The sequence below is a fragment of the Lampris incognitus genome, chromosome 6 (assembly GCF_029633865.1).
Source record: "Lampris incognitus isolate fLamInc1 chromosome 6, fLamInc1.hap2, whole genome shotgun sequence".
In the NCBI taxonomy this organism is placed as follows: Eukaryota; Metazoa; Chordata; class Actinopteri; order Lampriformes; family Lampridae; genus Lampris; species Lampris incognitus.
In genome coordinates, this window is record NC_079216.1 from 1,166,093 (window position 1) to 1,188,882 (window position 22,790).

The 22,790-nt window shown below is 44.0% G+C and overlaps 1 protein-coding gene across 2 annotated transcripts; it reads right to left on the reverse strand.

Annotated features, from left to right (window-relative positions):
- Positions 1-1,977: 1,977 nt before the first annotated feature.
- prdm11 (PR domain containing 11) lies at positions 1,978-22,755 on the reverse strand. Of its 2 annotated transcripts, XM_056282275.1 has the most exons (7): positions 22,649-22,755; positions 21,865-22,053; positions 21,409-21,668; positions 21,097-21,164; positions 20,234-20,421; positions 12,443-12,868; positions 1,978-4,596 (listed from the first exon to the last, which is right to left on the reverse strand). In XM_056282275.1, exons 2-7 carry the CDS (start codon positions 21,890-21,892, stop codon positions 2,441-2,443), a joined length of 3,126 nt encoding a protein of 1,041 aa, XP_056138250.1. In that variant the 5' UTR covers positions 21,893-22,053; positions 22,649-22,755; the 3' UTR covers positions 1,978-2,440. The 2 variants fall into 2 exon arrangements, with proteins under 2 accessions (XP_056138250.1, XP_056138251.1); XM_056282276.1 differs by lacking the exon at positions 22,649-22,755 and having other exon boundaries at positions 21,865-22,308.
- Between the last annotated feature and the right edge of the window lie 35 nt (positions 22,756-22,790).

The window sequence follows — 22,790 nt, forward strand, 5'->3', positions numbered from 1 at the left end:
GTAACCACTTCAGTCTACATGACAACATTGATGTCTGTGAACTGGACACAGTAATCACCACTTCAGTCTACATGACACTTAACGCAGACGTCTGTGACCTGAACACAGTAACCACCACTTCAGTCTACATGACACTTAACGCAGACGTCTGTGAACTGAACACAGTAACCACTTCAGTCTACATGACAACATTGATGTCTGTGAACTGGACACAGTAATCACCACTTCAGTCTACATGACACTTAACGCAGACGTCTGTGAACTGAACACAGTAACCACCACTTCAGTCTACATGACACTTAACGCAGACGTCTGTGAACTGAACACAGTAACCACCACTTCAGTCTACATGACACTTAACGCAGACATCTGTGAACTGAACACAGTAACCACCACTTCAGTCTACATGACACTTAACGCAGACGTCTGTGAACTGGACACAGTAACCACCACTTCAGTCTACATGACACTTAACGCAGACGTCTGTGAACTGAACACAGTAACCACCACTTCAGTCTACATGACACTTAACGCAGACGTCTGTGAACTGGACACAGTAACCACCACTTCAGTCTACATGACACTTAATGCAGACGTCTGTGAACTGAACACAGTAACCACCACTTCAGTCTACATGACACTTAGTCTGTTCAGAAAGAAACTGTCACTTTTTGCGCAAGTTTGAAAAGATGGCAGAACTGAGACCTGAACATAGCCCTGACGCCGAGTCAATTTAAACAGCTATTTCCTCTCGATTTCTCAACAAATTAATCACTAAAAGGTCTTACTTAGAATAGTCATTTGGGCCTGATGAGTAATATGTGAATACCACATCTCAGACAATGCAGTATTCTTGTGTAATTACGTCACTGTTGAAATGACTTGTCCTATTGCTTTGACCACACACGCACTGGAATAATTAACGGTCTCCCAGCAGCATAAAAATATACTTCCGTTTATTCAGCACAGCCAACAAACCACTGTGACATGAAATATAAATTGTAAGCAAATGAAAGAAGAACCAATGAAACGAGAAATCATGGAGCAAAAAATGAGTGCTAACGACTCCACCTGCAGCAGAGCTGAACAATATGAAGATGACTCTGTCTTGATCTGAGGTCAAATTAACATCAGGTCAAAGGTTGGCATCAAGATAACAGCCTGTCAAACACACTGAAGGCATAGCACAAAATATTGTTATTGATAAGTCAAATATTTTTGGATTGTGAGCAAAGGTCCCAACAGACCGGGTCTGGATGGAGTCGATCAAACACATTCATAGTCACTGACCTGACCGGCAGCTGCACAACCACATAGCAAATCCATGGCTGCAGAAGATCCTGGAACTGTACAACATTCAGAACATGCATATAATAAAGACATGCAAACATGGCTATCTTGATAAAAACCAAACACGTTATTACAGAGCTCATTTGTTCTAAGTGACAGGATAAGAACATATCCAGTAAGTTACAGGAAACTATAAGAACAAAAATAATCCACTGAAGCAAACTGAACCAAAACTGTGACTAAAATAAATCAAGAGGTGATCATAACACCATGTTGGTCAGCCAGCCTCAGACAGGCCTGCAGGGTTCAACATGGTGTATTATCAACAGTCATTAATCATTCTACAGCAACACAGAAGTGTGTGCTAAAAGCAGTGAGAGTTGAATGGCACAATGCATTTTGAACTTATATTTACATTTTCATAATCTTTAGCTGTTAGCCTTGTTGATGCATTAGTGAAATATAGCAAACTAACAAACAGACATTTAAAAGGTTTTATATAAATATCACCAGAACAGTAAAATGTCTATATGACAAAATGTGGCACAGCAAGGTAGTATCCACTCTCACCATCTCTTAATGGCACCATCATCAAAGTGAAATGAAAAATACCTCACGTAAGAACAAGCATGGACTTGTGTGTGTGTATATATATATATATATATATATATATATATATAGATATAGATATATATATATATATATATATATATATATATATATATATATATATATACACACACACACACACACACAATAAAGAGATGTTCAGTTCCTGTTTCTCATAGAAATATATGGCCTTGAATCATTTTTAAGACATGTACTTCTGAGTTCAGCTGCATGATTTCTGCCAGGCACTAAAAGACTCCTCATGGCCAGACAGTTAAAGCTGAGAGCTGCTCAGTAGTGCAGATGTGAACAAGTTTCAAACACTAAGTGATCAATTTGAAACACAAAGAGTTTTCTTCCAGCCGGACCCCTGAACTCATGGAGTGTGGAAATGTTCATCTGGGATCAGCATCAGTCCCTCTATTTGTCTCAGTCAAAGTGACCTAAATGGAAAATTGTAATCTGGGAGGACTGATACCTGCAAGTCCATGTCCATTGCCAATAGCTTTTGAGAGGAATATAGCCTGACTCCTGGTCCCGATCAGATGTCGGGGTAGAAGTCCGTGTTGATGTCAACACTATGCAGAACGGTCTTCTGTTCAGTTGACATTCTGCTCAGAGTCTCAGCCGAGATAGAGTAGCTGCTCCCGGACTTCTCCTCAAACCAGCTGTCTAAGGCTCGTTTTCCATCAAAGTTGGCCATGGGAGGTCCATTCACAGCCAAGGTGAGAAGATCATTCATCTGCTCTAGGGTCAAACGCGAACGGTTATTTTTACACATCCTTTGTAGAGAACCTCGGCCTTTATCACAGCAAATAGTTGAGCTGGGCAGCACCCTCACAACCTGCATTATCCGATTCAGAAGTGGAAAACGCTGTTTGTACCTGCAGACATGACCAACCACCTCTTTGAAACCATTCATACTGAAGTAGTCAGCTTTCAGATCCCTCCACTCCAACACCAGGCTGTCCCGGGCCTCCATCCTCACCTGGTGACCCTCCTGACCTGATGAGGGAATTGACTCCAGGTGGTCAAACATCAGCAGGATTTCCTCTTCCCCATAAGCCTGCAGATCCTCCCTGCTCTGAGGCCAGGTGGAGAGGTCCAGCACCTTGCAGGCTTTGGCAATAGAGCGGCTGTGGACATCCAGTCTCTGCGACAGAATGCCCTGACTCCTACGACAGATCTTTTCCCGGATAGACTGAAACTTGGACTCTGCAACACGCAGGTTCTTTAGGGCCACACCATTGAAGCTTTCGCGGAAATGTTCCTCAAACTCTTGCAGATACTCCCCAGGGCAGTCTACTAGCTGGCCTATCTCCAGAATGGCCTCCTCTATCCTGACATCGACTTGCGATGGCAACAGGTAGTCACCTTGGAAGATAAAGGCTAAACGTGAGAGAACAGCAATGATGTCCAGAAGGAAATAGATGAGCTTTACTGACTGGTAGTCCAGAAGGAACTGGAGGAGGGTAAGAGCGATGGCTGCAGCATCAGCTCTCTGTGTTTGCCTGCTGATCTCCTTCAGGTGAGAGACCAACTCCAGGTAATCTTTGATTAGTGCGTTGAGTACATTTGGTTCTCCTATTATCCATCGTACTGCTCTGATATCTCCTAAGAACTCTGTCTCCTCTGACAGAGTTGGAGCTGTGGATCGAAGCTCTGCCATCATGCGAGGGGAATAGCGGTAAAAACTGAGGAGCTGTTTGAGGTTGTTTTCAAGGTCCTCAAGGCAGGACAGCTCTTTACCGCTGATAGCATCCAGCACTTCCAGATGAGGTCGATGGATCATGATAGGAAGGCAGAGAATCCATGGCAAAGTTTTCTGGACAGTGATGTACAGGTTGGCTCTCATTGTCGAGGACATGTTGGTGCCATCAACCCCTAAACCCACCACCAACATGTCCTGGAACCGGAGACCCAACACGCCAAAGGCACGGTCCATTGCCTGGAGGTAGCCATCCACGCTGACCATGGTAAGCTTCTGAAGGGACAGGAACTCGGTGTTGGGGGAGCCCTCCCCAGTAATGAACTGAACATAAACTGCTACAGTGTCTGAGAAAAGATCGTCATTCTGGGCATCCATGATGATGCTGAGGAATGGGGACAAACGCATCCGTTCAGCCAGGTCTTCCTTTAACGCCCTGGCGATGTGGTGGATGAGGATCTGACAGTCTCCTTCGTTCATGTACTGGTCCACCACCTTCAGCTCACACTTCTTCAGCAGCTCTGCCAGTGGGCGCAGATCAGAGAAAGGCCTTCCCTCCAGAGCCAGATGATATGCTGCATTGAACAGCAGCATCATGTTCCTACACATTTCCTCTGTCTTCTCAGGGTGCATGCGGAGTTTGTACAGTTGTAGACACTTCTTGTGCAGGTTGCTCTGGCTGTGGAGCTTGATAGTATGGATTTTAAATTGCTTGGAGCCAATGATGAAGGCTGAGGTACGGGATGATTGGACTGTGTATTGGCGACAGACATGGCACCACATCTCATTTAGAGTAGGAGAGTAGCGAAGGAACCAAAACTTTTTCAGCCACTCTTGCTTGAACCTGCGAATCCGACGGCCTGGTCCAGAGGACAGCTTGGTTTCGTCAGCAGAAACCAGAAGTTCAGCAGAAATCGACTCATCAGCAGAATCCACATCCTGATCATCCTCATCCAGAACCACCTGAGAGGGCGTCAGAGGCTCCATCCCTGCAAGAATAAACAACCAGAGTGTTGGAGATGGTATGACAGGCCTAAATAGAAGAACAAAGTATTTTTTTTTAAATAATGGAAAAAATGGAAAATAAGTTTGTTATAGTTGATAATTGGGACAAATAAAACATTCTAATATTTACATGACCATTATACACAGAGGATGACCTTGGATGACCCCCAAGGTTGGACAACCCCAGGGTTCAAACCCAGGACCCTCTTGCTGTGAGGCAACTACACTAACCACTGCGCCACCTCTGCCCTCTGTGTGGAGTTTGCATGTTTTCCCCATGTCTGCGTGGGTTTCCTCCGGGGGCTCTGGTTTCCTCCCACAGTCCAAAGACATGTAGGTCAGGTGAATCGGCTGTACTAAATTGTCCCTAGGTGTGAATGTGTGTGTGTGTGTGTGCCCTGTGATGGACTGGCAGCCTGTCCAGGGTGTCTCCCCACCTGCCGCCCAATGACTGCTGGGATAGGCTCCAGCGTCCCACGACCCCAATCGGGATAAGTGGCTTGGATAATGGAGGGACGGATATTACCATTACAACCCTTTCCACATCACCTCATCTTTCCAAACATAAATACAATTACAAAAATATATGAAATTTTGAAATTAATTAGGTTAATTTAAAATTCACAAAGTAGAGACAGACAACAAATAATTAACAAGTATTCAAGGTATTAACGGTGTAGTGAGGACTCTGTCTTCCTGCCCCTCCCACTCTCTCTCTCTTCCCCCCATTGGAATTTCACCAGAGATAAGTGAGCCAAGTCTTTTCATATACTGAGTTCGCAAAGTGGCCTTCGACCCAGCCCACATAAAGAGACCAAACTGACATCAACCAGACCAGAGGACCTTCCAGAGGAATCATGTTTTTGACATGATGATCCAGTTTATAGCAGGACAGTAGAACACTTCACAACCTTTCCAAGTCATCTTCACTGTTGATCACAGGAAGGAGAGTTAATGCATCTCCACACAAGACCAGAGCTCTTTTCCACAAAAGAGGAAGAACTTCCTCATCTCTCATAGGTGAAGATGGCAGTTGTGTATTTTTCTCTAAGTCAGTACAATGACTTGAGTTAATTCAAATTTCATTCTCTCTCTCTCTCTCTCTCTCTCTCTCTCTCTCTCTCTCTCACTCTCACTCTCTCTCTCTCTCTCTCTCTCACTCTCTCTCTCTCTCTCTCTCTCTCTCTCTCTCTCTCTCTCTCTCTCTCTCTCTATCCCTGCCTCTCCCTAGCTCTCTCACTCACACTACTCACAAAAACCCACACTCTCTCTCTTACATACACACACACACATGCACGCACATAACGATCTCATGAACAGCCCTCCCTCATATGTGTTAGATGTTGCTGAACTTATCTGAGGTCATGAATTCAAACATTCCTCAGAGAGCTTTACAGTAACTCTGATTCTGTACATGTCTGACACTCTAGTAACCCAGCTAGTATTATTCCAGTAACCTCTGGCCAATAGGTGGTTAGGGCCCGGGTCAAATTGTGGTTATCCTAATTTATTATTTCCTTTCATTTTATATTGCTCAGTTAATCTTCTCATATAAGATGGTATTTTTATCACGTGTTAATTAATGAGTTGTTAGTTAACTTTTGTTCATCTACTGATAGTAGCTACAGAAACTTGTCTTGCCAGATAGTTTAGATGGGTATCATTTTGGATGAGTATTAGCTACAGAAACTTGTCTTGCCAGATAGTTTAGATAGGTATCATTTTGGATGAGTATTAGCTACAGAAACTGGTCTTGCCAGATAGTTTAGATAGGTATCATTTTGGATGAGTATTAGCGACAGAAACTTGTCTTGCCAGATAGTTTAGATAGGTATCATTTTGGATGAGTATTAGCTACAGAAACTTGTCTTGCCAGATAGTTTAGATAGGTATCATTTTGGATGAGTATTAGCGACAGAAACTGGTCTTGCCAGATAGTTTAGATAGATATCATTTTGGATGAGTATTAGCGACAGAAACTTGTCTTACAAGACAGTTTAGATAGGTATCATTTTGGATGAGTATTAGCTACAGAAACTTGTCTTGCCAGATAGTTTAGATAGGTATCATTTTGGATGAGTATTAGCGACAGAAACTTGTCTTGCCAGATAGTTTAGATAGGTATCATTTTGGATGAGAATTAGCGACAGAAACTTGTCTTGCCAGATAGTTTAGATAGGTATCATTTTGGATGAGTATTAGCTACAGAAACTTGTCTTGCCAGTTAGTTTAGATAGGTATCATTTTGGATGAGTATTAGCGACAGAAACTTGTCTTGCCAGATTTTTTAGATAGGTATCATTTTGGATGAGTATTAGCGACAGAAACTTGTCTTGCCAGATAGTTTAGATGGGTACCATTTTGGATGAGTATTAGCTACAAAAACTTGTCTTGCCAGATAGTTTAGATAGGTATCGTTTTGGATGAGTATTAGCGACAGAAACTTGTCTTGCCAGATAGTTTAGATAGGTATAATTTTGGATGAGTATTAGTGACAGAAACTTGTCTTGCCAGATAGTTTAGATAGGTATCATTATGGATGAGTATTAGCGACAGAAACTTGTCTTGCCAGATAGTTTAGATAGGTATCATTTTGGATGAGTATTAGCTACAGAAACTTGTCTTGCCAGTTAGTTTAGATAGGTATCATTTTGGATGAGTATTAGCTACAGAAACTTGTCTTGCCAGATAGTTTAGATAGGTATCATTTTGGATGAGTATTAGCGACAGAAACTGGTCTTGCCAGATAGTTTAGATAGATATCATTTTGGATGAGTATTAGCGACAGAAACTTGTCTTACAAGACAGTTTAGATAGGTATCATTTTGGATGAGTATTAGCTACAGAAACTTGTCTTGCCAGATAGTTTAGATAGGTATCATTTTGGATGAGTATTAGCGACAGAAACTTGTCTTGCCAGATTTTTTAGATAGGTATCATTTTGGATGAGTATTAGCGACAGAAACTTGTCTTGCCAGATAGTTTAGATGGGTACCATTTTGGATGAGTATTAGCTACAAAAACTTGTCTTGCCAGATAGTTTAGATAGGTATCGTTTTGGATGAGTATTAGCGACAGAAACTTGTCTTGCCAGATAGTTTAGATAGGTATAATTTTGGATGAGTATTAGTGACAGAAACTTGTCTTGCCAGATAGTTTAGATAGGTATCATTATGGATGAGTATTAGCGACAGAAACTTGTCTTGCCAGATAGTTTAGATAGGTATCATTTTGGATGAGTATTAGCTACAGAAACTTGTCTTGCCAGTTAGTTTAGATAGGTATCATTTTGGATGAGTATTAGCTACAGAAACTTGTCTTGCCAGATAGTTTAGATAGGTATCATTTTGGATGAGTATTAGCAACAGAAACTTGTCTTATAAGACAGTTTAGATAGGTATCATTTTGGATGAGTATTAGCGACAGAAACTTGTCTTGCCAGATAGTTTAGATGGGTACCATTTTGGATGAGTATTAGCTACAAAAACTTGTCTTGCCAGATAGTTTAGATAGGTATCGTTTTGGATGAGTATTAGCGACAGAAACTTGTCTTGCCAGATAGTTTAGATAGGTATAATTTTGGATGAGTATTAGTGACAGAAACTTGTCTTGCCAGATAGTTTAAATAAGTATCATTTTGGATGAGTATTAGCCACAGAAACTTGTCTTGTCAGACAGTTTACATAGGTATCATTTTGGATGAGTATTAGCTACAGAAACTTGTCTTGCCAGATAGTTTAGATAGATCCAAGACCTTGCAGATGCTGGGGATACCAGAGACTTATTCGACACTACTAAAGCAATATTCGGTTCCAGCCACCGCCGTCGAAACCCCCTTCACTCCAAAGATGGGCACACACTGCTAACAGACAATGAGCCAATCAAAGAGAGGTTGAATGAGCACTACCCGGACCTTTTAAACTGGGACTCTAGCCTTGAGATGGATGCCCTCCAACAACTCCTCCAACCAACCAAAGAAGAGGACATGGCAGCACCACCTAGTCTAAGAGAAGTCCAGGATGCCACCAGGAAGACGAAAATCAACAAGGCTGCTAGTCTTCATGGTATACCGGCAGAAGTACTGAGGGCAGGTGGACCTACATTCATCAGACACATCCATGTCCTACTACTTGAAATATAGGAAAAAGAGGAAATCTCTGTGCAAATTAGGGATGCACTCATTGTCTCCATCTTTAAGAAAGGGGGCAAAGATGATTGTGGAAACTAACCAACCATTTCCCTCCTTTCCACTAAAGGGAAAGCTCTGCCTTGGGTCTTGGTCTACACGGCCTTCATAGACTTAACCAAAGCTACTGATTCTGTAAAACACCAGGCCTTCTGGCTAGTTCTGTCAAAAATAGGCTGCCCTGATAAATATATTACATTACATTACAGTCATTTAGCCGACGCTTTTATCCAAAGCGACTTACAATAAGAGCATCATTTAACGTAGGAAATCAGGAAACTACTAGTCATCAGAGGTCATAAGTGCATCTAAACAAGCATCTAAGAGCAAAACCAGTGCTGAAGTAAAAGTGCAAGAATGAGATTTTTTCTTTTAAATGAGTGAATACAATAACTGGTAATAACAAGTAACAGGATAGTAGTTCTTGAAGAGGTGAGTTTTCAACCTGCGCTGAAAGATGGGCAGCGACTCCGCTGTCCTGACATCATTCGGGAGTTCATCCCACCACTGTGGGGCCATGACAGAACAGAGCAGTGACCGGGTCGATCAGCAGCAAGGGCCTCTGAGCGATGGGGCAACCAGGCGTCCTGAGGCAGCAGAGCGAAGTGGTCGGGCAGGGGTCTAGGGCTTGACCATAGCCTGGAGATAGGTAGGAGCTGTTCCTTTCACTGCCCTGTAGGCTAGCACCAGAGTCTTAAACTGGATGCGAGCAGCTACTGGGAGCCAGTGTAGGGACATGAGAAGGGGGGTTGTGTGGGAGAACTTAGGGCGGTTGAACACCAGGCGAGCTGCAGCTTTCTGAACAAGCTCCAGAGGTCTGATGGCCGACGCCGGGGCACCAGCAAGGAGGGAGTTGTCGTAGTCCAGCCGGGAGATGACCAGAGCCTGGATGAGCACCTGTGCCATCTCGTCGGTGAGAAATGGGTGAATCCTCCTGATGTTACAGAGGAGAAATCTGCAGGAGCGAGCAACCGATGCAACGTTTTCAGCAAACAACAGTTGGTCGTCCAGGATCACACCCAGATTCCTCACAGTCCGAGTCGGCGGCACCATGGTGTTGTCAATGGTGATGGCCAGGTCTCGGTGCAGGCAACCTTTCCCCAGGAGGAACATCAGCTCTGTCTTGTCCAGATTGAGCTTCAGGTGGTGTGTCGCCATCCACTCCGAGTTGTCAGTCAAGCACGCAGCAATGCGTGTCTCTACTTGTGTGTCAGAGGGAGGAAAGGACAAGATCAGCTGGGTGTCATCGGCATAACAATGGTAAGAGACGTCATGCGAGCGAATAACAGAACCCAGGGATGTCCTGTACATATATCAGAGTACTATGACTACTACATGATAATATGTCAGCTAGAGTACTCAGCATTTGTGGAGATGAGACAGAGTCCTTCAAGGTCCACATAGGAGTTAAACAAGGCTGTGTCACTGCCCCAACCTGGTTCTCTCTTCATTGCCACCATCCTCCACCTCACGGGTCCAAATCTGCCTCAGGGAGTCGAAATCATGTACAGAACTGATGGGAATCTTCTGAACATTAACAGATTCAGGGCTAAAGGTAAAACCACCACCACATCCATCATAGAGCTCCAGTACGCTGATGACAACGCCTTAGTGTCCCTCGTAGAAGAGGAACTACAGCGCATACTGGACGCCTTTGCAAAGGTATACAAGCAGCTTGGCCTGGCCATTAACATAAAAAAGACCCATATCCTCTACCAACTCCCACCCGACAGAAATATGCCTGCTCTGCCCCCATCCATCTCTGTAGACAACACCAAACTCAAAAACGTGGAACAGTTCCCATATCTTGACAGTCTTCTCTCCTCCAAAGCCAACATTGACATTGAAATACATTGAAATTGTTCTGCTAGTAAGTGGTCTTAGCATTTTTTAAACTGGAGAAGAACGATGCTAGGAGAAAGAGTTACTGAGGTCAGAGGGCTTTCTGGATTCACGCAATCTTCTCTCTGCCGCTATATGTCCATTTTATGTCTGTATCTACAACAAGTAGGCCATCATAGGTTAATCAGAGTAAAGGAGAGACTTGATGTTCTCTTGAAATGAAAAATGAAATAAAAAAAAGATGTGTACATATTGATATCGGTAATTGGCCAAAATGAGTTTGAAAATATCGGCATATCGAATATATGCATAAGTCCAATATCGTGCATCCCTATTTTCTTTTTCGGATTTCCCCCCCCTTTTTTTTAGCTAATTGTACTTGGCCAATTACCCCTCTTCCGAGCTGTCCTGGTCACTGCTTCACCCCCTCTGCTGATCCAGGGAGGGCTGCAGACTACCACATGCTTCCTTCGATACATGTGGAGTCGCCAGCCGTTTCTTTTCACCTGACACTAAAAAGTTTTGCCAGGAAAATAGACGGAATAAGGAATAGACGACTACGCTACCTGGCCGCTCGTGCATCCCTATTTTCAACACATTTTAACAATACCGCAATAATACTGATAACAGTGATAATGTTGGTCACTCTAATTGTGATATGAAGTTTTCATATAGTTTCATCTGCAGGATTTAACTCAATAAAATGAATTACTTCTTTAAGGCAAATTCCTATTTGAGCAAAGACAAAAAAGACAGACAGGAAGTCTGAAAATAAGCAATAACAGAGCCCACTATTGGAAGCAATATCCTTGTGCAGGCTTCTATTAGCATGAAACCTGTGCCTTCAACCAAAGCGTGGACTCCAACACTGTCAAGCCAAACTATATAAATGACTAGAATAGAAATAAAATAAATGAAGAAATGACAAGAATCCAGTAACAGAATGTTGAGAGAACAAACCGGACGGAACCAATCTGCCCCGGAGCATAAGAAGCGCCGCACGGTGTCATGAGGGACAGCAGCTCGGAAGTGAACAAGTGCCGCGCTAAGGAAAAAAAGAAAGACCGCGCTCAGAGAAAACGCTGAACAGAGTTCTCGAACAGCACTGTAATCTGTAGTGAAACCATGCAGCGCAGATACGTCAGCGAAATCCAGAGGCAGCCGGTAAGACACTGAACTTCAATAATTTGAGAGACTGTTTCCCTGGCGAACATTACTGCTTCTGCCAGACCTGTTTAGGTTGGCGTTAGTTTTATGCCACAGAGGTCAACAGCTCGTTTACGTGTGGTTCGATAGTATTTAATGTTCAAAGGTGCAAGCTGGTTTGTGTGTTTTTGTGTAATCTAAGTATACTGGCTTTAACTCCGTTAGCAAATGTCAAGCAGATGTGCAGGGCATGGAGATGATAAAACACTAGTGCTTTACTTGCATTTGATGTAAGAAGATGTATAATTAAGTGGAATAAGGCACAGACGCTTAATGTTTGCTTTCTTGCATAATTACAAATACTTACATTTTTTGTTGTCCATTTACATTTATTTGCATAGCATATTTGTACATAAAATTTTTTTTTTCCTATTTAAAGGTTTTTCACCTTATGGCTTTTGGCTCATGGCAAATATGTGATGGAGCAAATCAAACTGCTGACCTGCCAAAATAAAAGGAGGAACAAAAGAAAAGCTTTCTGGTCTTTGAGTGGAGTCCAGTTAAAAACCTTCGGTTGGATGCAGCAATCTTTTTCAAGGGGGGAAGCTGCACGTACTCTTAAAACATAACCCGACAAACAGTATTCTAGAACCTACCGTGGAAGTCTTCGATCGGGCCTTGCTCCGGGTGGGGTGGGGCCAGAGTGTCCATCTGTTGTCCTCTGAGAAGAGACAGCTCAGATTCCAGCTCCCGGACTCTTCTCTTCAGTCTGACACAGTTAGGGCAGAAAGAGGTCGAGGGCTCCTCATTGGCCTGCTCCTGCTCTGACTCCTCCACCTTCAGCAGTGGGAGGTTCACGTTCCCTTCGGGGGAGTTCAGTCCCAATCCTGGTGCTTTACAATACTGACCTGAGATCTGTTCAGCTGGCAGGATTCTGGTCTTGCTTGAAGTCTCCAAAGATGCTTCTACAACATCTTTGAAGATGAGATCAATTTTCTTCTTCTTAGCTGGAGGCTGGCTGTCCGTGTCTTCACTGGGGTACTTGGTGAGACTGGGCTTGATTTTCACACCTTTCCCAGGGCCTGGAACACAACAGGGCAGCAGGTTTCCTTAATTACATCAAGAAAAACAAGTCTGAGTCTTTGGGATGACCATGGCTGCCCAGATCTCCACTGAACGCTGGACCGCCAGCCTGTTTCTCCTCTGCAATCTAGATCAAAACACTTTACATAACATCACTAAGACGGTCCTGAGCGACCAGCCGGCGCCAGATAAAAACACAAGTACAAAGTAAAACCACTGTGACTGACTGACACGTTGTAAAGGCAATGATTTCCATGTGCCTGAAAGAAGGTAACGAGACCTGCCAATCAAAATAAAGACAATTCAAATAGAAAAATGGTGGATATGCAACACATTTACCGACATGTGACACTTTCTAACGGCTTCAGTAGAACTCAACCTACTGTGATTGCTGCGTTGTTTGCTAAGGTCTGTGAACCAAGTCAACGGGAGATGTGTGTATGTGTGTATGTGTGTGTATGTGTGAGTAACAACAAAAACTCTCAGTTGACCCAGCTCCAGTGTTTTGGAAAGGGGGGGGTGGCTGAGCCATCTACTTCATTTTAATCAGCACAAGTGACCTCTTCAGTCTCAACTGACTGCAGGTGTCCCACCCTTATAAACAATACAGTGTCTAACGACCCAAACCAACCACCAGTTTCATATGCAAATATGGGCGTGGCCATTAACTAGAGTTACAGTGGTCATGCGTTCTATTCACAGACGGTTGGGGAATGGTTGCAATCACAGCATTGTAAGATGGTGACAGAATAAAGGACGGGGGGAGGGGGATGAAACAATGGTCTCTTATGATGTTAAGTCTCTCGTCACATTCGTTCCTGTTGATGACGCAGTGGAGGTGGTCCATATGAAATTACAAACGACTCCACCCTTAGCAATAGGACCACCCTTAACACTGACCAAGTGTGTCTGAAGCTGTGTCTTCAGTCCATGTACTTCACATACAGGGGGCAGTACTATAGGCAGAGACATGGGGGCGCTATGGGTTCCCCAGTCTCACCTGTAGTGGCCAGCTTGTCCATGAGGAAGTGGATAAGAGGCTCTGATGTCCTATCCAGCGACACCACCTAGCCATTGGTTCAGATTTGTGGACGACACCTGGGTTAAAATTAGATCTCAGGATGTAGCACATTTCACCACCACATAAACTCTGTGGACACCACATCAAGTTCACCAGGGAGGATGTGGAACATGACAGGTTAGTCTTCTTACACTGTGAAATTACAACTGGTGATGGGGGACATGTGATTGTTGGTGTTTACCATAAACCAACACATACTGATCAGTACTTAAGGTTTGACTCTCATCATCCACTGGAGCACAAACTAGGAGTCATCAGGATGCTGGACCACCGAGCTGACAACGTCCCCACCGACACAGCGGCTGGGGAAGGGGAGAAATCCCACATTAAACAGGCCCTGGTTAAGTGTGGTTATCCTGACTGGGGGTTGGTCAGAGCCAGGAAGACCCCAAACAGTGCACCAGCCGATGGAAGAGAGGAGAAGGACAACAGCTGTCTAAGTGTAAACCAGTGGTGATTCTGTATGTGGTGGGAGTGTCAGAACAGTTGAGATGCGTATTTTCCAAACACCAAATCTCAGTTGCTTTCAAACCCCAAAACACGCTGCACCAGAAGTTGGTCCGACCCAAGGATCAGGTCCCCGGCACAAACAGAGCAATATAGTGTAGCTGTTAAATGCCAGGAGGATTGTCATGACTTGTACATTGGGGAAACCAAACAGACGCTGGCCAAGAGGATGTCACAACACAGAAGAGCTAACACATCAGACCAGGACTCCACAGTCTACACCATCTACAGACCACTGGCCACTCTTTCAGAGATGAGGATGTGCACATCCTTGATAGGGAGGAACGCTGGTTTGAACAGGGAGTCAAAGAGGCCATCTATGTGAAGAGGGAACAACACATCCCTGAACCGGGGGGGGGGGGGGGGGGGCTAAGAGTACATCTGTCTCCATCTTACGATGCTGTGATTGCAGCTATTCCCAAATCCTCTGTGAATACTACACATGACCATTGTAACTCTAGTTAATGGTCACGTCTATTCGCATATGAAACTGACGGTTGGTTTGGGTCGTTATGCCACTGTATTGTTTATAAGGGTGGGGGCACCTGCAGTTACTGTATTGTTTATAAGGGTGGGGGCACCTGCAGTTACTGTATTGTTTATAAGGGTGGGGACACCTGCAGTCACTGTATTGTTTATAAGGGTGGGGACACCTGCAGTCACTGTATTGTTTATAAGGGTGGGGACACCTGCAGTCACTGTATTGTTTATAAGGGTGGGGACACCTGCAGTCACTGTATTGTTTATAAGGGTGGGGACACCTGCAGTTACTGTATTGTTTATAAGGGTGGGGACACCTGCAGTCACTGTATTGTTTATAAGGGTGGGGACACCTGCAGTCACTGTATTGTTTATAAGGGTGGGGACACCTGCAGCCACTGTATTGTTTATAAGGGTGGGGACACCTGCAGTCACTGTATTGTTTATAAGGGTGGGGACACCTGCAGTTACTGTATTGTTTATAAGGGTGGGGACACCTGCAGTCACTGTATTGTTTATAAGGGTGGGGACACCTGCAGTCACTGTATTGTTTATAAGGGTGGGGACACCTGCAGTCACTCTATTGTTTATAAGGGTGGGGACACCTGCAGTCCTATGTAGGTGTTGTACCAGTGTGTGTCCTATGTAGGTGTTGTACCAGTGTGTGTCCTATGTAGCTGTTGTACCAGTGTGCGTCCTCTGTAGGTGTTGTACCAGTGTGTGTCCTATTTAGCTGTTGTACCAGTGTGTGTCCTATGTAGGTGTTGTGCCAGTGTGTGTCCTATTTAGCTGTTGTACCAGTGTGCGTCCTCTGTAGGTGTTGTACCAGTGTGCGTCCTATGTAGCTGTTGTACCAGTGTGCGTCCTCTGTAGGTGTTGTACCAGTGTGTGTCCTATGTAGGTGTTGTACCAGTGTGTGTCCTATGTAGCTGTTGTACCAGTGTGCGTCCTCTGTAGGTGTTGTACCAGTGTGTGTCCTATTTAGCTGTTGTACCAGTGTGCGTCCTATGTAGGTGCTGTACCAGTGTGCGTCCTATGTAGGTGCTGTACCAGTGTGCGTCCTATGTAGGTGCTGTACCAGTGTGCGTCCTATGTAGGTGCTGTACCAGTGTGCGTCCTATGTAGGTGCTGTACCAGTGTGCGTCCTATGTAAGTGTTGTACCAGTGTGTCCTATATAGGTGTTGTACCAGTGTGTGTCCTATGTAGGTGTTGTATCAGTGTGCGTCCTATGTAGGTGTTGTACCAGTGTGCGTCCTATGTAAGTGTTGTACCAGTGTCCGTCCTATGTAAGTGTTGTACCAGTGTGCGTCCTATGTAAGTGTTGTACCAGTGTGCGTCCTATGTAGGTGTTGTACCAGTATGCATCCTATGTAAGTGTTGTACCAGTGTGTGTCCGATGTAGGTGGTGGTGAGTGTTGTCTTCAGATCAATTAATCAATTGATTCTGTGTTATTCTTTAGAGTGTTGTTGGTAGGGGCTGAATACTTGTGCGAGGCACTCTATGGTCTTAACAAGGTTAGGGGTCGTGTCAAAAGGGACTTTTCTTTGCATGTAAATCTTCAGGTTTCCTCCTTATGCAAGATTTGATTTCACGTCATATTGAAAAGGTTTAAATTACTTTTTAGGAACTGCTTTGCAATATATTAACTATTAGCTGGGGAAAGCTGAACTAAAATACCCAGGACAAATAAATACTTCCATCTGCAACAAAAGTATGAAGCATTACAATATCAACAAGACTGCTGTCACATTAAAAGTATGAAGCATTATAATATCAACAAGACTGCTGTCATATTAAAAGTATGAAGCATTATAATACCAACAAGACTGCTATCACATTGAAGCATTATAATACCAACAAGACTGCTGTCACATTAAAAGTATGAAGCATTATAATACCAACAAGACTGCTGTCACATTAAAAGTATGAAGCATTATAATACCAACAAGACTGCTGTCACATTGAAGCATTATAATACCAACAAGACTGCTGTCACATTGAAGCATTATAATACCAACAAGACTGCTGTCACATTAAAAGTATGAAGCATTATAATACCAACAAGACTGCTGTCACATTAAAAGTATGAAGCATTATAATACCAACAAGACTGCTGTCACATTGAAGCATTATAATACCAACAAGACTGCTGTCACATTAAAAGTATGAAGCATTATAATACCAACAAGACTGCTGTCACATTAAAAGTATGAAGCATTACAATATCAACAAGACTGCTGTCACATTAAAAGTATGAAGCATTATAATATCAACAAGACTGCTGTCATATTAAAAGTATGAAGCATTATAATACCAACAAGACTGCTATCACATTGAACCATTATAATACCAACAAGACTGCTGTCACATTAAAAGTATGAAGCATTATAATACCAACAAGACTGCTGTCACATTAAAAGTATGAAGCATTATAATACCAACAAGACTGCTGTCACATTAAAAGTATGAAGCATTATAATACCAACAAGACTGCTGTCACATTGAAGCATTATAATACCAACAAGACTGCTGTCACATTAAAAGTATGAAGCATTATAATACCAACAAGACTGCTGTCACATTAAAAGTATGAAGCATTATAATACCAACAAGACTGCTGTCACATTGAAGCATTATAATTAGGGCCCTACCAAATTCACGGTACATTTCGCTCAATTTCACGGACCTAGTTTCTCGAAAATCACAGATTTCACGGAATCTATAAGAAAAATGCGACATTTCACGGCAATTATTAAATTACACTTTTTATTCACACAGGGCCTGAATAGCCCAGCCTACTGTACACAGCATAACCGTACTGGTGGTTTAATGTAAGCACTGAGCATCCTGCGATGGTGCTTGGCTTCATGCTCTGTCTCTGCGATGAAAATACTTGTCCATGTTTTGACACGGCCCTCTCCGCGTCCAAAGAGTTCGTCGGGATTGACAGACAGCGCCACGCTACTTTAGCAAGATGTGGTAGCCTAGATTCGGAGGATTTCCAAAAAGCTAGCGCTAGTAAAGTTGTGTCCACCTCTTGTGCGATGTGTTTGTAGTTCGGCAATTCCAGCCTACAGTTTTTGTCAAATCCAGGAATGTCCGTGCTGAGTGAGTTTAAATCCACCGTCAAAATAAGTATTTGTGCAGGGTCAAAAATGCGCACTGCTTTCAGGAATTCGGCCGCTGGTTGTTTAAATCTACTTTGCGTAATGTTCTCGTTTGACTCGTCTCCGAACGACCTTGTGGTTCTTTTTCGGCAGCCCTCTTTTTGTTTCACTTTCCAAGTGACGCTGAATCGTTGCTCGTCGACTGTGATCTAACGAGATATTACAACTCGTACAAAATAATTTCCCGCCATCAGCGTGTAAAATATGTTTTCCAAACTCAATTACTCTGTCGTCTGCAGTCGTGTTTTTTGAGGCTTTAGATTTCGACATCTTCAGTACGTTAGGGCCTAAGCTAACATGCTGGCGACAGCTAACTCAAACTATGCTAGTAACAACAATGATCATTGCGACCACCCCGGATGCTCATTTAACCAATCAATGTCTTAGACACGTGAATGCTTTTATTCGCGCATCCAAAATGTCAATCATGTCAGCACAGTATTTTCTCAAACTGGTTGCGCACTTAAATTCTGCATTTCACTGCATTTCACGGCAAATGGTCAATTACACGGGAAGAGGCTGATTTCACGGTCCGTGACGCGATTTTCACGGCCGTGAATTTGGTAGGGCCCTAATTATAATACCAACAAGACTGCTGTCACATTAAAAGTATGAAGCATTATAATACCAACAAGACTGCTGTCACATTGAAGCATTATAATACCAACAAGACTGCTGTCACATTGAAGCATTATAATACCAACAAGACTGCTGTCACATTAAAAGTATGAAGCATTATAATACCAACAAGACTGCTGTCACATTAAAAGTATGAAGCATTATAATACCAACAAGACTGCTGTCACATTGAAGCATTATAATACCAACAAGACTGCTGTCACATTAAAAGTATGAAGCATTATAATACCAACAAGACTGCTGTCACATTAAAAGTATGAAGCATTATAATACCAACAAGACTGCTGTCACATTGAAGCATTATAATACCAACAAGACTGCTGTCACATTAAAAGTATGAAGCATTATAATACCAACAAGACTGCTGTCACATTAAAAGTATGAAGCATTATAATACCAACAAGACTGCTGTCACATTAAAAGTATGAAGCATTATAATATCAACAAGACTGCTGTCACATTAAAAGTATGAAGCATTATAATACCAACAAGACTGCTGTCACATTAAAAGTATGAAGCATTATAATACCAACAAGACTGCTGTCACATTAAAAGTATGAAGCATTATAATACCAACAAGACTGCTGTCACATTGAAGCATTATAATACCAACAAGACTGCTGTCACATTAAAAGTATGAAGCACTATAATATCAACAAGACTGCTGTCACATTAAAAGTATGAAGCATTATAATACCAACAAGACTGCTGTCACATTAAAAGTATGAAGCATTATAACACAAACAAGACTGCTGTCACATTGAAGCATTATAATACCAACAAGACTGCTGTCACATTAAAAGTATGAAGCATTATAATATCAGCAAGACTGCTGTCACATTAAAAGTATGAAGCATTATAATACCAACAAGACTGCTGTCACATTAAAAGTATGAAGCACTATAATACCAACAAGACTGCTGTCACATTAAAAGTATGAAGTATTATAATACCAACAAGACTGCTGTCACATTGAAGCATTATAATACCAACAATACCGCTGTCACATTAAAAGTTCTAAGCATTATAATACCAACAAGACTGCTGTCACATTGAAGCATTATAATACAAACAAGACTGCTGTCACATTAAAAGTATGAAGCATTATAATATCAATAAGACTGCTGTCACATTACAAGTATGAAGCATTATAATATCAACAAGACTGCTGTCACATTAAATGGCAACTATTCCATTTCATTTTGATGCAGTCTTTGCGAAATCAAAGATATGACTTGTACTTCTGTGCAGGGATCTGGATCTTCTGTGCCCCAGGGATCTGGATCTTCGGTGCCCTCATCTCTTTGTTTCCCTTCCTGTCCACTGTTTTACTTTCATTTCATTCTGATCACAGCAAAAAACTGACCCTTACGTGACCAGTTTGTTAAAACTCCCAAAAATCTATTCAGAAAGTAAAACCCTGTAACTAGTAGGCTGAATGGCCACGCGGTAAAGGCAGTAATGACATGAAGATGGGGGAAACCTCACCTGCCTCCAGGTTGCGGTCAATGCTGTCCTGAGACACGCTGTGCAAACGCCTGATGTATCCGTCGCTGTACCAAACACGCAGCCTCTCTCCAGCCACCAGCTGCCGACAGACACGGAAATAAATGTGTTTGCTGTGTTGAAACGCCGTAAGATTCCTCTCGTTCTCCTCTGATGAAGTCCGCACATACCTAAAGAAAAGAAAGGTCACTAAGGTCACTGACCACGGACTCAGTCTTCTGCTTCACAACACTGAGAACAAAGGAAACCATTGGAACCAACAGGCTGAAACCAAATCAAAACCCAGGCTGTGTGACTCTGGCCACACTGAGTTTCTATTTGGCTTGAGGCCTTTATGGTGACTGTAACGGCAGGGAACCGCGACTCTTACATTTTACAAGAGTAACTGTTCAAATTACCATGACTGCTAGTGACCAAATACAAGAAACTGGCTCGATTTGGTCGAGATTGCCATCTAATGCACCTAAGGGTGGGAATACCAGCAGTCGGTTGAGACTGAAGAGGTCACTCAGGGGTGGGCAACATGATCCAGAAAGGGCCGGTGTGAGTGCAGGTCTTTGTTCCAACCAAGCAGTTACAAGTATACAAATCAAGGTCCTTAGCAAAGACTATTGGTTGACTGATAGACTCAGGTCTGGAACTGCTTGGTTGGAACAAAGACCTGCAGCCACACCGGCCCTTTCTGGATCACGTTGCCCACCCATGACTTATTAATGATAAAACGCTTCTCTCCCAATAAACGTTGTGTCCACATGAACTGATTCAACTTTCTGTGATTTCTTTACCTGGATTATTGAGCATGCATCGAGACATTGCCATCTAATTTTCAAACAAATGTACACTACCTCATCCAGTTGGCCCTCGTCTCATCGCTGCCATCAATGGATTGATATGTGTTGTTTTTACCAGCGATCTGGACCATTCACAGGATTAACCCCAGCAGAAACAGACAGCAGACACAGGTGTTAGTTAGCACAAGCAAACACCTCCTGAGAGCTAAGAGCTTTAGATGGCGCATCTCTCCATCTCAGTTCCAGCTCTATTATGTATCACTCTCTGTGCAGCTATCCTTCTACTCATCCATCCATCCCCACCCTTCTCTCGCTGGGTGGGATGGCAACAGTAAGGCTGAAAGATGGCACGCTGGTTATACTTACTATCCAGGAGTAAAATCCAGAGGATTTGTCTTTGGAGACCAGTTCTCCCTCGTATGGGCCAAACAATGCCCCCTTAGGAATGGTTGCACCCACACACCGTACATCAACCTCCTCTCCCTCTGTGAAGACCTCAAGGCCTGATGGGGCAGAGAGCGCCGCCCTGTTGGCAGAGCCTGGGGCCACAGGGGTATCAGGGACAAACAGCGGGGGGCCGTGAGAGGGACACTCCTCATGGAAATAATCTTGACACTCCTCACAGACTTGACCAGGGGGAGAACACACCAGATTATTTTTCATAGTTTGGATCAAACTGTCAAGTGTTGTAAAGTTCAACCCTACACATTTCTTACGTGCAGCCACACAACTGTTACACAACAGTTCACAACTATAAGAAGAGCCAGCAGAAACGAGGCGGGAGCAAAGGGAGTACGAGCAGTGTAACAGAGACGTGCTTACACCAGCAGTCTTGGGTCTGGTCGCTCATAGTGGCACCATGTTGTTATCTGGCTCGTCAACTTCTTCCCACAGCGACAAAGTTTGGACCACTCGGCGGACTCTCAGCGACCGGATGTCTGCTCCAGATGACCTGGTTTCGGGCTGGTCGTGGACCTCTGCTGCAGATGATCTGGTCTCATCACTTCATGGCTGGTGAGAAACAGGAGTGGATGTGAACTTGGTACCTGAAAGGCTTTTGACTGAGCCAGCGGGCCGTCACGTCTGGACGGACCGTTTCGGGACTCTGGTCCGAGCTGAAAAGTTGACGGGCTCCCGGAAACGCGAGACGGGCTGCACTGACGTGCCCTGCGTAGACCAAGTCCAGCGCTTTCATCCGGTCCGGAGGAGGACGCCTCCAGATCCGGCGTGAAGCGTTAGCTGCTGTAAGTGTTGCCATCCGCTCTACAAAACCCGCACCCCCAGCCCGGCCCGGCCCGGCCCAGCGCTGGTCTGGGCTGGGCTGGGCCGGGCCGGGCCGGGCTAGCTAGCTACAAGCCGCGGCGGCGTCACCAAGGCAAGTTTGGTGAAGGCAACTAAAAGCAGCCCGTCCGTCCGTCCGTCCGTCTGTCCGGCAGCCCGTCTGTCGCTGAGCGCGACTCCACTTCCGTCTGCAGGCAACTGGCAAGCTGCCGAAGCTTTTCGGAAGCCATTTTCATTGTGGCCACATTGGCGACTAAAAGGCTCACCTTGTGGAACAACGACCCCCCCCCCGCCCCCCAGGCTATTCTGCCCACCGACCACCCACCTGCGGCGCCTCCGGGTTAGGGCTCCGGGCGGACCAAAGTTTTCTGCCGGAATTCCTGCGGCGAGTCAGCGGCATCCTCCAGCTCCGCCACCATGTTCCGTCACAGGAAGTGACATTCCGGAAGGCAGCGGCGCGAGCGGCG

Bases quoted from the DNA above. Each gene is read 5' to 3' on its own strand.
- prdm11 (XM_056282275.1), bottom strand. From the start codon at position 21,892: ATGAGCGACCAGACCCAAGACTGCTGGT. The intron at 21,165-21,408 runs GTAAGTATAACC...TGAATGGTCCAG, and splicing joins CTGGATTTTACTCCTGGATA to ATCGCTGGTAAAAACAACAC. The intron at 4,597-12,442 runs GTAGGTTCTAGA...TTATTCTTGCAG, and splicing joins CCCGATCGAAGACTTCCACG to GGATGGAGCCTCTGACGCCC.